Raw genomic sequence first — 14720 nt, 5'->3', positions numbered from 1 at the left:
ATGCTGTTGCCTCTCCCTTGACCCACTTCATATTGAACTTTTTAGGGCCGGGCATGGTGGCTCATGCCTGTAATCCTAGCTCTCTGGGAGGCGGAGGCAGAAGGATTAGTGGAGCCCAGGAGTTTGAGGTTCCTGTGAGCTAGGCTGATGCCACGGCACTCCAGTCTGGGCAACAGAGTGAGACTCTGTCTCAAAAAAAAAAACAAAAAACAAAAAACAAAACTTTTTAGTGAAGTGCGTGTATATGTGTGTGTGGACATGCACACACATGCCAAGAGCGTACTTTGGTCTACCCTCTGGAGGCTGAAGAGACCATACTTCTTCTACCTTTGTATCCTCTATTTGCCTAGCACAGTGATTTGTACTTAATAAACACTTCTTGGTGAATGAATCAGTGAATGAAATGTAGGACAGAAGTCCAAAAGAGCAGATAGTGGCCAAATCCTGGAGTCATTGTACGCCAGCCCAAAGAGCCTGGAATGTATTCAGTGTCTATTCAGAAACCACAGAAAATGTCTGAGCTGGAGAGTAGAACGATAGAAACTGAGACAGGGAGACCAAGTAATGAGTCTAGGACGAGACCTAAGTAAGAAGCAAAATAGGCTCATAAACAATTCTTGGGAGTTGAAGACCTAAGTTTTATAGTATAGTTTCTTTAGGATACTTTTAAAATTTAATTTTAAAATTAGAATTGAACTCATGCAGTGTTTGTTTTATTTTAGCTTTTTACTTATGGTAGAAAAATTAGAAAATATAGAGAAACAAGACAATAATCCTTAGAAATCCTACCACACAGAGAAAATCACCAGTAGTTACCATTTTGCTGTAAATCTTTTCATACATTTTCCTATTATAGATATATATATAAATATGTAATGAATTTATAAAATTTTATTTATATATTTCCTTTGTATATTAAATAATTCTATATACATTTGTCATGTAGGCTTTTTTGTTAGATAAAAGACACCATCTGCCTTCAACATTTCTAATTTTTTGTGTCTTTTTTTTGGAGACAGGGTCTCACTCTGTTGCCCAGGCTAGAGTGCCGTGGCGTCAGCCTAGCTCACAGCAACCTCAAACTCCTGGGCTCAAACAATCCTTCTGCCTCAGCCTCCTGAGTAGCTGGGATTACAGGCATGTGCCATGATGCCTGGCTAATTTTTTCTATATACTTTGAGTTGTCCAGATAATTTTTTTCTATTTTTAGTAGAGACTGGGGTCTCGCTCTTGCTCAGACTGGTCTTGAACTCCTGACCTCAAGCAATCCTCCCACCTCAGCCTCCCAGAGTGCTAGGATTACAGGTGTGAGCCACCATACCCGGCCTAATTTTTTTAAAAAAATTTTAACTTGAGGACCTGGTACAGAATAAATGTTCAATATATATTTATTGAATGATTGAATGGTAATTATTCATTGTCATTTACCTTTATGCAGAGATTTTTGCTAATTCATAAATCAAATAATTACAGATAATGGTTCTAATGCCTCCATACCCAATACATTTCTTCTGTTTGTTTTATCTTATTACTGCTAGAAGAAATATGAATTTAAAATATATAGACATGGGCTCCTCAGGAGGCCTTATTGATACAAACAGTACCTAGACATCCTCTTAAGCAGTGATTTATAAATATATCACCAATTTATCTGGAATTAGTAATCTTTGAAACATCTGAACACTTGAGTTATTTGACAAAAAAATGTATTATTCACTAAGCAAACACCAATTTCTTCCATTCCCAGATTCCAAGGGGGAAGAAAAGAAAAATAATGTGGAGGATGTTAATTCATTTGATAATTTGATCTGTCTTTTAGTCACACAGAGTATTGTTTCATAGGTACATCATTGTGTACTCAGTGCCTGTACTGGGTGTGTTCAGGGTACACAGTGTACTTACTGCCTAACTCAGTGCCTGGCACAAAGCAGGAGCATAATAAGTATTTTTCAAATTAATAAATAATATAGTGAACATAGACATAGTAGTATCTCTTATATCCTTTAATGAAAGGATATTTTCATTCCTTTTCCAAGTGATGTGGATATTTAGTACTTGTTAGCCACTCTTAATTATCAATAACAGCTGGGTACAGGTTCATATAGGAAAAATCCACATTAAATACAAAACCTTATATTGAGCTGATGATATTACTTTCCTTCCTTCAGAGTCGTATCTTCACTCTGGGGAATAGTGAGGTGGTTTCCCTGTGGTTTATCTCCACTCTCTTTCCTTTGCCCAGAGGCAAGGGAAATCACTGGAATTGTTAACCCAAAAATACAAGGGGACTAGTAACTCATGTCATGCATATCTTTGTATTACTTCATCAAGTGTCTTGAATAGTAAGAACTCAAAAATTAGCTACATCAAGATCTTTTCCTAGGTCAAAGGCTGTTGTAAGAACTACACTCTTCCAGTAGATGTCAGTATTTTCTTTCACCGGCGTAAGTGGCGTTCTTGAATCTTTGCCTCAAGGGGTAGGGTTTTTTGGTCTTGTTTTTGTTTTTAGTTTTAGTTCGTTTAGTAAGCCGCAGGTGACAATAAACAGGTTAATGAAATTTATGTTTCTTTCACTTTCCTTTCACTTTCCTCCCCAAATTCACTCTTTGGGGGCCTTCCAAAAGTCTCCAAAGCGGGATCATCTGCTTTGGCTGGTGTTTATAGCAACGTATACAACGAAGTACACCGTACTCCAACCCTCCTCCCCATTTATTGATAAAAGGTATTATTATACTAAGGTCTAGCTAGTTGCTAGTAACGTCTTGGAGAAAATGATCTATCAAACCTCTCTGCCGCTACAGTAATAAAAAATAAAACAAAATAAAAACGAAACATTGATTCCAGAATTCTTGTTTTCTAAATGGGACAAAATACTCATTAAATTATGCAGATACCTTTCCTGGCTGGTTAATAATGGACTTTTTAAAAATTCACACACCCTATTTTAATGGTTAACACCTAAATTTTTGCAGCTCCACAAGACCTTTCAAATAGATGGTTAGGTGCTGTCACATGTGTGACACGACCTATACGCTACAGAAACTAACTTTGAGGAGGGAAGAAAGAAAGCATTGAAGTTCCAGGGACAGATGCTGGAATTGAAAAACAAAAGTGTTAATTAGCGGAATAGTATCTCGGATACTTTATCTTCAAAATACTGGATTAGCAAGAGTAGGGAAGGCTGGGTCTGAAGCATGCGTTTCACTGATCCCTCAGAAGCACTCCTTTATAAACAAAGCCTCAAGTTGCTGGAGAAAATGTTGGGGGGCACAGTGTTTCTTCTGAAAACACAGAGATAGCCCGGATTTGGTCATTAAGTCCTCCTTGTGACTATTCCACACATTAGAAGTACAGCGATTTTTAGGTTTAGGGTATTTTTAACCAATCCCCTCCTTTCGAGACCACCTGGAGGCACTTTCCCAACACTCCCTGGGCCGCTCAGCCTCGGCGCCTCACCCTCTTAGGCTCTCCTGCGCCGCGAGGACCTCTGAAGCCCCTGTCTGGCCTCGGCCCTGCGCACTCTCCAGATCCAGGTAAAGTTTGCAGGGCCTGGAGACTCAGGCGTGCCGACAGGTGGCCTCACCCCGCCTCCCTGTCGCCGAGGGCGGCGCTGGCCTCCGCTCCAGGCCCGAAGCCGCAGCCCGCGCGCTAGGCATAGCTCCGGAACGGGCCCCAGAAGTCGAGCCGCCACCCCAGGGGAGACAGAGGCCCGGGAGAGGTGCCGGGCCGACCACGAGGCCCCCAGCCGGAGCAAGGACATCCAGCCCCTGACCCGGGCCGAGGGATGATTGGCCCAGGCCCTCGTACAAGGGCCGCACGGAGCTCCGCGCCTTGGCACGTCCAGCCCTGCGCACTGCCCCTCGCCGTCTTCGGCCCTTCACGTTCACCACCCCCGGGACCCATCCCGCCTCCACCAGCAGTGATCCCAGGTCTCCGCCGCCCCGCAGGCCACGCCTCTCTGCCACCCTTGGGCCCCCAGAAGGGCTGAGGGGTCACCCAAGTCGGCGAACCACATTCCCAAGGACGAGCAGCGGGTGGCAGCACCGCCCCCGCTCGAGCGCCCTCCGAGTCCCTTCCTGCCCGGGCTCTGGCAGCTCGAGTGCCCCGGCCCCTCCAGAACACGCAGGCAGCCGCGGGGAGAAATTCACCAGACCCCTCCTCTTCCCCGAACTTCTCTCTGCTCCGTGGTTCCTCCAACTCGACCCCTCTACGCCACCCGGCTCCTCCCACTCCGCTCCCCTCCCCCTTTTCTGGTCCCCACATAGGAATCCGCCTCCCCCCACCGGCCGCCCGCCGGGTCCGGGGATCCTCCCCTCGGCTCCCCCCGCTTGCCGCCACCGCCGCCCGGGTTCCTCTCCCCCCGCTCGGGCGCTCCCTGCCAAGCCCATGATGTAATGGTGTATGTTAATCAGTAGCATGTGGGGAACTCCGGCTCGGGCGGCTCAGTTCTCCGTGAGCCGACACTGGAGACAGCAGCAGCGGCGGCTGCAGCGGCCCTGACCCGCAGCGCCTCACTCTCCCTGCGCCGCCCGCCCCGACGGCATGGCCCGCGGCCCGGGCTCCGGGCGTCCCCATCCCCGCTGAGAGCCGCCGCGGCCCTGGACCCGCGCGTGGGGCCCCGAGCCGCTGGGATGAGCCGCACCGAGGTGAGCGCCCCCTCCTTTCCGTCCCCGACGGTCACTAGGGGTCCTCTCCCCAGGATCTTCCCCCTAGGCCCGAGAAGTTATGGGAGCTGGGAAGCAGATGTTGGGAGCGAGTCGCCCCTCGAGGGCTGAGCCGCTGGGCTCTCCTCCCCGCCGCCGGCGGCCACCAAAACACTGCTAGGACTGGGGGAACCCCGAAGCCGAACTTTCTTCTTTGCGATTGTTGGGGGGCGTGTGCCGGCGGCGTTGATCCGCATTCCCTGCGGGGCCACCCTGCCCGCTGAAGGAAGAAGTGCTGCGAACTCGGGCTGTCTCCGCGCGCGGCGTGCGCCCGGGGCCGTGCTGCCTTCGGCCTGGGACGCGCGGGGTAGGCGCTGGGCCGGACAGACCCGCCCGTAGGCGGCGGCAGGATGCCTACAACACACACGCGCGTACACACACACACACGCACACGCACGCACACATCTGATCGCTCCGGGCGAAGCAGGCCCTGGGAGATCTCCCGGGTGGGCTGGAGCGGCGCGGCGCGGCGCGGGGGAGCCGGGGCTCTGGGTTGCGCCGCCGCCCGCAGGGCGCGGAGCTTTGGGTGGGGAGAGTTTATTTTTGTCTCGAGCTGCTGCCGCGGCTGCTCACGGCCTAAATCCAGAGGGGCGCCTGGCGGTGGAGATGCTGGCTGTTGCTGTAGATGGAGCTGCAGCCGTTCGGCTGCTTCTCTGGGAGGAGGAGGAGGAGTAAGAGGAGGAGGAGGAGGAGGAGGAAGGAACTCGGGCTGCCGCTGCCTCCGCCTCTGCTTTGCGTTAGCCCCCACCCCCACCCCCGCGCCCCTTCGCAGCCGCATTGCAAGTTTTCTGCGCGGGGAAGATCTGTTGCTGGTGCTGGCGTTCGCGGGCGCAGCGCCCGAGGCCACCCCGGGTGGGGCGTGCAGGGAGCACCAGCCGTTGGCAGCGGCAGCAACAGGAAGCCGCGGGGTCTCCTCCCGCACCTGGGAACCCGGAGGCTTCTCGCCATTCCCCGGACGGGAATAGCCCATCTCCCGCATCCGGGTGCGGAGCGGCGGCCGGAATTTGGGGGACCCAACCTTCCGCGGGACGCCCCCAGCCCCCGCTCCCACCCCTCCGCCCCGGCACCCTCTGATGCTCTCGTCCCCCCGGCGCGCTCCTTCGCTGGCCGAGGTCTCACTGCAGCTCTTTCTCTCCTTCCAGTGGTGATTGCCGCTCGGGAATGCGGGTGTGAAGGGTCCGAGCTACCGCCCAGCGGGGAGGAGACCCCGGGACGTCGGAAATCACCATCCCGAAGCTGCAAGACGGGGAAAGAGAGAGAGCATTCTTCATTCAGTTGTGTGCCTTGTGGGGGATTTTTGAAAAGTCGTTATTTTTTTTAAAGAAACATTTCCGCGCTACTGTCTGTCATCGTCTCTGGGGAAATCAGCCAGAACCACCGGGACGTAACTGAAACCAGACGAGAGAGGCAGGAGCCGAGGCAGTACCTGCAGCGTCCGGGCACTAGAGCCACCTTGGAACGGGATCGCGTCTCCGGCGGCCGCGGGGCTGCGGCTCCGCCAAACTTTGGGGCGGGCGGACCGGGCAGGGGCGCCCAGGGGGCTCTGTAGACCGAGGGCGGCCCCCTAACCATGATGTTTCGCGACCAGGTCGGGGTGCTGGCGGGCTGGTTTAAGGGCTGGAACGAGTGCGAGCAGACTGTTGCGCTGCTGTCGCTGCTCAAGCGCGTGAGCCAGACCCAGGCCCGCTTCCTCCAGCTCTGCCTGGAGCACTCGCTGGCCGACTGCGCCGAGCTGCACGTCCTCGAAGGAGAGGCCAACAGTCCTGGTAAGTGCGCGGCCACCGCCGTCCTGCCCGCCCCCCCGCTTCCCCTCCTCTGGCCCGGCCCGCCCCCGACAGCCGCTCCGCCGGGACCGGGCAGCGCGGGCCCCAGGGGCCCTGGGCTTCCACCCCCATTCCCCGGTCCCCGTCTCCCACTTACCTCCGCTGGCCGCTCTGGGGCTCTGCCCACTGTGGACTCCGACAGTCCGTTCCGTGTGGTAGCTACGGTAGCGTGAATGATTTTTCTCTCATGCAGTTTCCTGGGAAATAAGTAAGTCAGGTCACGTAGAGTCTGGATTTTCTGGGCTTTTTTTTTTTTTTTCCCCTTCTTCTTTTGGGCAACGTGGCTCGCTGAATTTCAGCTACATATAAAGAAGCCCAGGACTGCCCTTCAGAAGCCAAGCTTGGATAAGGCTGTATGGGAACACATGAAAACCCAATTTTATTATTCGTTTTTCCCCCACCGATATTCCGGTTTTAGAGCTTCGTCTTCAGAATAATATGTAGGTGACGCTACAGACTATTAGAATGACATTCGCAGTATGTATATTACGTGGTTAGGCTTCCTGGTCATGACGTTATCCATATATATCGATTATGGGTCTTGGAGAAAGGGTCTTATAGAAACAGCAGGCATGAATTGGGTTCCTTATTGCTTTTTGTTAGGAAACTTTGCTGAATGGAACAGAATTGTTTGCTATTACCCTGCTAGTATTTACAGACACCTCACCTAGTATAGAAAGTGAACGTACTCGAAAGGTCCAGCAGTTTGCTATTTGCTAGCTGGGGTGGTGACAGACTGAAATTATATCCTGGGGAGTAAGGGGACGCTGGGGGATGGGGAAAGGTCTGATGGTTGTGATTTTGGATAGGGGAAATTCTTTAGTTCATGCTGCTGCAGGAGGGTGAACAGAGCCCCCAGTGTTTATGCAGAGAAAAGAATGCAGGGTCCTCTTCCAGCTGTTCCATGTTAGAGCCCTAAGCCTACAAGACTCAGCAGAGGTCTGGGCTGCCATTTGATGACAAGGTCCAGTCCAGGGCAGTGGGGCCTGGGAGACACTAAAGTGAGTGTGCCTTCAGAGCAGCAAGAAAGGGGCTGGCCTTCTCCTCACTCCTCCCTACTATGGTGCTCATGATGCCGAAAAGACTAGAATGGGATGTTTCCATATATAGAATCATAGGGTGGAAGTGACCACTGGAAATCCTCGCAGTCCTTTTCCTGACCAGACAGGGACTGCACCCAAAAGATCCTGCACTGCCAAGTATGGAGGGCCATGCTGAGGGAGATTCCATTTAGCCCCAGCCTAACAGCCCACATCGTTACTCACTAGGGTGGCAGTGGCAAGGCCCCCTTGGGTTGAGCTCCATGTTTATAAATAGCTGAAGGGCCAACCTCCTTCATAAGGGTGTGGAAGCATAACTAGGGTAACTGATGATCCATTCTCTTTGCTTCCTTCCAGTCAACAGGTAGCCTGGTTCCCCTGCTTGGGTTTTGCTTTCTCAGGTTTGACAAACAAGGTTATATAAACGTTGCGTTTTATAGAATGCAAAGGATTTAAGTATAGTCATTTTTGTTGAATGCATGACTTCAGTGCTTTTAGGGACTGTTTAATGATGATAATTCATCTTTAGGTTGCTCAGATGTCAGAGCAACATTTTTTCCATTTTTTTTCCTTTGAGTAATGGAGAGGGCTTTTCCCAATATAGCAGCTCAGGTTAGTAAGTAAAACAATTAGATGTATTACAAAGAAATGGCCCGGTTTTAAAATCTTGTAATTTAGTAAACAAAAAAATTGAACTTCCGTGAGTTTTTGGAAATCATTTGATAATTTTTATCCCTTGAAAAATTTTGTCATACTTATTTGTTAAGATACTCATCTGTTTATGCTGCTAAATGATGTAGGTGCACAAAATACAGAACCATTATGTAAGATAGGGACCATTTTTCCAGTTTCTGGATTAACTTTTCAACCTAGACATTTTGGCTACATGGAAACCTTTGCACTTGTTTTGTTGTGTGGCCAGGACAGAAATTTATTAGGAAGGTCATATGATGACTTGGTTTACTTTTGGAGTACAGGGATCATGAGGAGCATCAAGATTTGTCATAGCATGCCTGAGTCTGCACTGTGGCTCTCTAGGTATCTGGAACCTATCCAAAAACCAGGATGTGGGCAAAAATGTCCACTTAGTAAACAGAGTAGATGGCATAAAACATCCGGGAGAATATTTTATCAGTTCCTCTCTCATAACACACTTACTCTTATTCCAGACACAATCCTGTTTTTTTAACTTGAAAAATAATCCATAGTGTACTGGGGGTAGAAGATTTAGGATGGGGTGAGTGGATGCTGTAACCAGCAGTGCAAAGTGACCCCGACAGCCTGACAACTAGGAAAGAGATAGAAAAGCTATAACTTTAGGTAGAAGAATTGGGGTAAAAACCTTAAAGGCTTGGGAATATTAGGGTAGGAACCCTCAATTAACCCTGCAGGCATCATTCTATAATAACATGAACCAATAATTGCTATTTTCTGTTAATAACAGTGAATCATCAAAAGAGTACATTTTTAGGTACAGTCTTTAAGAAGAGAGAGAAAAATTAGCCAGGTGTGGTGGTATGGGCCTGTAGTCCCAGGTATTCAGGAGGCTGAGGCAGGAGGATTGCTTGAGCCCAGGAGTTCAAGGCTGCACTGCACTGTAGCCCAGGCAACAAAGGGAGACCCTGTCTTAAAAAAAAAAAAAAAAAAAGAAGAGAGAGAAATATTCATTATACTTTGGAAATATTTACACCCAAGATAATTAACCTCCAAATCTGTGTTGGTGTATAAAGCTCTTACCAATTTGGAAAACTAGGCTGTGCAGAATGACTCATTCATCGGATGGCTGCGATTCCCTGTATCAAAATCATCCTGTGTCACTTACTTTACTTTGTAATCATCAATTAAAAACACACGTACATTTCTTCTAGTATTCAGAGACTTTCAAACTTGGTGAATGGGAACCAAATTCATATCTGGGGCTTGAACTCAGTATAATAAAGAAAAAATAACGAGAAATAGTATGAACTTGTCTCTGTTTACTGCAGGACTGATTTTAAATAGAGAGATATCCTGCACATTAGACATGGTTTATTTGAGATCTGTGGGATGTATTTTGATGCTAAAGAATCTAATGATTCACTGGTTCAGCCTTTGTCTCAGGTTCATAGATCCAAAGAAAATAGTTGAATTAGTCCCTATGGGTTTATTTGTATGTGTGTGTGTTTTTCTTTTTCATTCCAGATTTGGTCATGATCAACCCCAGGTAAAGGCTTATTTCCAGAACCCTCATACCCTCAGATAAGGCCCTTCAACTACCAGCCCAGCTTAACATTGAGACTTCTAGCTAGACTCGGTTTGCAGATGATCATTCCTGGGACTAGATGGTCACTGATACCTGCAAATGGCAAAGATGGAATCCACTGACTTTAACTGCAGTTCCCAAGAGAAAAATAGGTTGTGTGGCATCGTTTATTTATGATTTGTGTCATTTGGATTTGAAATATACTTTTCAGTGGAAACAGTGTAATAAATAGAGATTTACAACTTAATCCATAAAGACTTTTAACCCACAAAATAGTGTATGTTTTGTGGGAAAATTGTGTATGTGTATAGTAAATAAATAGCAAAAAGATTATTGCTATACTTATAATTAAACACAAAAGAAAAGATTATCTGAAATGGCTTAAGACAAAGATAATTATGGAGACTAAAGAGCACTTGCAGGTGTCATTAGAAGGTGAGGATGTTGAGTCTGTGATTTTTATGGTTTTTGGTTTCCACAGTACAGGTATGCCATCCTCTGCCATAAGTTACTTTTTTAGATCACAAATGAAGTTAAAAGAAAGCAACAGCAGCTGCAGTTTTATTGACGATATGGATAAGATCTTGTTTGCAGTTCTTTAATTCATTTATTCATTGAAGAAACATTTTCTGACTGCCTACTGTTTTCCTGGCCCAGTATTATGTAGTGGGAATAGGAAGGTAACTTACTATATTCCAGTACCCGGTACATGAGAGATGGTCTCATTGTTGAGGAAATGACTAATATAATACAGGCACTGAAGCATAGGTGTGGAAATAAAAGGTACAGGCGGGAAAGGCACCAGGAACATTGAAAACCTAGCAGCCAATTGCCTGTAGAGTCAGGGAAGACTTCACTGAGGAGGAGATATGTTTGAATTGAGTCTTGAAGGGTGAGTAGAAGCTGATTTGATATGTAAAAAGGATTGTGGAGAGCAGGCACGAAGGCATTTTCCAGGCAGAAGGGATGGTGCTTATAAAAACATTGCTTTGTGAAAGGGACTAGTGCGTGCAAGAAACGGTGAGTTCAGAGTGGCCAGAAGAATGTAGAATGCTGAGCTCGAAGAGGCAGAAATTAGAAACAGAAGTGATGTGATGGATGTGCAGGACTTTGACAGCTAAGAGTTCATTCTGCAGGGATGATAGAGAACCCAAGGAGGCTTTTAGGCAGGAGCATGCTGAGAATGAGGAGGGAGGAAAAAAAGATGTTAAAATATGAAAGGGGTTTGTGTGTGTACGGGTGCTTGTATGCGTGTGTGTGGTGTGTGCTGTGTGTGTATTTGTACACTCTTGGGAAAGAGTTTATCTGGTATAAGCATGATCCTCAGAGGCAAAAATGAGAGAAATGAGGCAGTTTAGTTCTGACAGTTTCCGTTTTGGCCACCTGGTGACGTTATCATCTGAGCGCAGCTTGGTTGCTGTCAGCATCGACATATGGCGGAGAAGGAAGGGTTGAGATAGAGAAGAAAAGAAGGTATTGAGCAGGTGACCATTTATTTATACCCATCGGAGGGCATATGTTGCAGGGGATTCTTAGAGTATAGATTTTGAAATCAGTTGGACTGGGCTAATCAGTTAGTTTCTGAGCCTTCAGTTTTCTTACCTATAAAATGGTGATTAAAAAACCTGTTATTATCTAGAAGTTACTTGTTAATGATCCATGAGGATCTATTCTGTTTCTCAGGTTTGTATTTGCCTCTAATTAATATGGAATTGATATCAATGGTATTTTACTAAATGATCAGACATCTTTTCATTTGAAGGATTATCAAGAAGAGGTTGGGGATGACTTGGAACCCTAAAAATATGAGTCTACTGGGCTCTACCTTCTACGTTTTAGGTTTGTTTTTCCACTCTCTCTCCTAAAACATCACAGCCCTGACCCAGTTTTCCCAGATAACTTGTCAACACTTTTTTCCTTCAGTTGGTGAATGTGAAAAGAAGAGATCATTTTGTTGAATGAACTATATAGGGGCTTCAGGTATGGAACATTTTTCACTTAGGGTTTTGTAATTTCCTTTGGGTTGGTCTGGGATGACTGGGCAGTTTGCTGATTGTGAATTGTAGCAGGTCATTCACAGTTTTACCCTTTGTTGTGAATAACTTGGATTTGGTTGTGTAGCTTGGGTGCTTAAGGGCTTCACCAGCTGAGTATGTATTATAAACAGGCCTCTTCGAAGCAAGTAAAAGGCAGGCAAACTTCACAGCAGTCAAATTGGTTTGTTTATGTTTAAATAAGCAAGCGAAGGCAAAATGAGGGTCGGACAGGCTGAGAAGGAACTGACAACCCCACAGTCTATGCTGCAGAAGTGGAATTCTGAAGAGAATTGACAACACTAGAGAACGGGAAAAATACTGCTTCTCCTTAACCTAAGAAGAAATTTGGAGGCTTTCACGTATGGGTGAAGTGCCTTGTGTAACTCATTTGCTAGGGAAGTTGTGGTGTTCATAGAAGTCTTCGTGCGCGCGCGCGCGCACACACACACACACACACACACACACACACACATATATATCATTACTACGTTGAGTTTTTATTCTGTTTCTTCCTTTTCTTTTCTCTCCAAGACCTTACTGAGCTCATCCAGTTCACACAGATTAAGATGCAGAATCAGACATCTCCTCTGAGCTATTTTTTGCTTCCATGGAAGCCGCCTAAGGCAGGATTTTCCCAAAGAAAGCAGAACTTTCAGAACAGGAGCTGAGCTTTCTCTCTCCGTTAGCTAGTCAAAGCTTGGGCCTTGCTCTGAAGCCTGCACCTCAAGAGCCAGCTTGGAATTCACAGAAACTAGCCTGCTTTATGTAGGAACATGTGACTCCTTGGGACTCAGAAGCTAATTCTTGGGTTTTGTTCCCACTCTCCCTGTCAATATTTTAATACAGTTTTCTTATCTTAGTTTTCTAGGGGAAAAAAAATCAAATGATTCAGTGGTTTCTTTTACACTGTAGATAATACAGTACCATTATAATGGTCCGTGACAAAGAGTATGTAGTAAGAAACGGTGGGCCCAAGTTCCTCTGCCCATATACCTTTACCAAATACCCTAGTAGAGAGCTGGGTGCTCTGTTAAAAGCTGAAGAATTAAAAGATGTAATAATTCCTCTCAAGGAGCTTACACTTGAGTTGTGGAGGTGAAAAAACATATATGTGATAATTAGACCATAATCAGTTGCTGTTAATAAATGCTATGGTTCTGATTAGAGAACCAAACTGGAGTTGAGTGAAGGGGAGAGAACAGGGTGGCTTGGGCAGTCCAAGAAGCTGAATGGAAGAAGCAAACTTGAGTATATCTCATGAAACAAGTGCTTTAGGGCTTAGACAATTCTTGCCTTTTTAGTATCTCTAAGACGAGTTTCATTAAGGAAACCACGTGTACAGGGGAATTCTGTGCATATGCCATGTGAAGGGAGGCTTTGTGGGGCTGGTAAGGATGAATGCGAGTGGGTTAGAGAGAGGGGTGCATGAAGCCTATTGTCCATCAGGAATGACTTCTTGGTGAACGGAGGAAGGGGCATCGTGAGTCACTCCAAGCACTCTCATGATTTCCAACATAGTTAAAGTTAGGAAAATAAAACATCTGGTCACCTAATATTTTTATCCCTCTTAAGTATCCATAAAATTATGAGACTTAGTAATAGTTCTCAGGACTTTTCCCAGCAGGGTACTTTTGTAGGATACTTTGATTAAAACTAGAGTTAAGCAATAACATCCAAAACACTTATAGGAAAAGATAAGAGTGTCTTAGACTAGTTCCTCTCAAAATTTAATATGCATACAAATCACTTGGGGATCTTGTTACTGAAAACTCTGTTTGAGGAGCTCTGGAGAGGTGGGCCTGAACTCCTGCGGTTGTAATGCTACATGTCTGTGGACCTTACTTGGAGTGGAAAGAACATAGACTTTTAGAGATGGAAGGTAATTTGGTGCAGTGGCTTTCAAGTTTTATGGATATGTTATCAGAAGATTTTTGTTTGCAAATGAAAACTTACATAAAGGCTTGTGGGAAGTGGATACCCCCTAACCCCCACTTCCCCAACCTAACTGTCCAATAAGAGCAGTTTGAAAATCTGTGGCCAAGCACAGTGGTTTTTCCAGGCTTTGACACAAGACACTGGTTGACAAAGCTGTGGCCAGCAGGTCTGGGGTTAGAATCTGACTCTCAGTCCAGTGCTCTTTCCACCATCTCAACCTCTGTCAAATGTCACTAACCTGGTAGGGCCCTTGTTTGGGGATGGGTTTTAAACTGGCCCAAGTGGCTCCAGTGTTAGGATGGGGATCACTTCTCTTTTGCCCACCTGAACTTGCTGCAATGAGAAAGGATGGTGTTTGAGTTTCTCTATTGTTTTGTGGTGGCTTCACATGCAGAACAAAACAAATTTTTCTTACCTGAAAGCAGCACCTCTTTGGAAGGAGAGGGACAAGACTAGGTTCTCCCGGCAGACACTCTGGTCAGTCCTAACCAGTAATGCACAAAAATGCACGCTAAAGGCATCTACAGGTGCTTTTAGGCCACTCTGCCCTGGAAGGTTCCCATGGATTGTTTTAGATTCAAAGAGCATCCCAATGATGCAAGTGTGTTTCATGTGATGGAATCATTACATGAAAAATCTTTTCAAGTTTTACTTACACTTGTAAGCACTGAAATACATATGTTTTTTATTTTTGTAGTATGATCGCTCATTAAATTATTGGAGCATTCTGCATACTGCTTTCACCAGTAATTCCCTCCCTGGTTCTTTGAACCATCTCTCACAGTCAGCACTGAGTCTGGGTTTGAGGAAGGCAGAACTGGGCTCTGCTGTAGCATCCCCTGAGCTTTTTGGACATGTCCCTGCTGGAATTTCCAGGCATACTAATGATCAGTGTCCCATGGAAAATGAGGCTCCAGGAAAGATTCGTTTTTTTTGCTGAT

The 14720-nt window shown here is 46.5% G+C and overlaps 1 protein-coding gene across 3 annotated transcripts in view; it reads left to right on the top strand.

Annotated features, from left to right (window-relative positions):
* The first annotated feature begins 4440 nt into the window (after positions 1–4440).
* The window catches only part of SAMD4A (sterile alpha motif domain containing 4A), a 207873-nt gene continuing 197593 nt past the window's right edge, over positions 4441–14720 (top strand). Inside the window, exons 1-2 of one of the 3 annotated variants that reach the window (XM_045566851.1) lie at positions 4441–4646; positions 5846–6469. In XM_045566851.1, coding sequence (XP_045422807.1) covers positions 6274–6469 — 196 coding nt within the window. In that variant the 5' untranslated portion in view covers positions 4441–4646; positions 5846–6273. Of the gene's footprint in view, positions 4647–5359; positions 5375–5845; positions 6470–14720 lie in introns of those variants that run through there. The other 2 variants (XM_045566875.1, XM_045566858.1) reach the window with 2 other exon arrangements.

Source organism: Lemur catta, chromosome 1 (genome assembly GCF_020740605.2).
Source record: "Lemur catta isolate mLemCat1 chromosome 1, mLemCat1.pri, whole genome shotgun sequence".
Lineage (NCBI taxonomy): Eukaryota > Metazoa > Chordata > Mammalia > Primates > Lemuridae > Lemur > Lemur catta.
The sequence above is the reverse complement of the archived record's forward strand: the minus strand, read 5'-3'. Positions and strand labels throughout refer to the sequence as shown.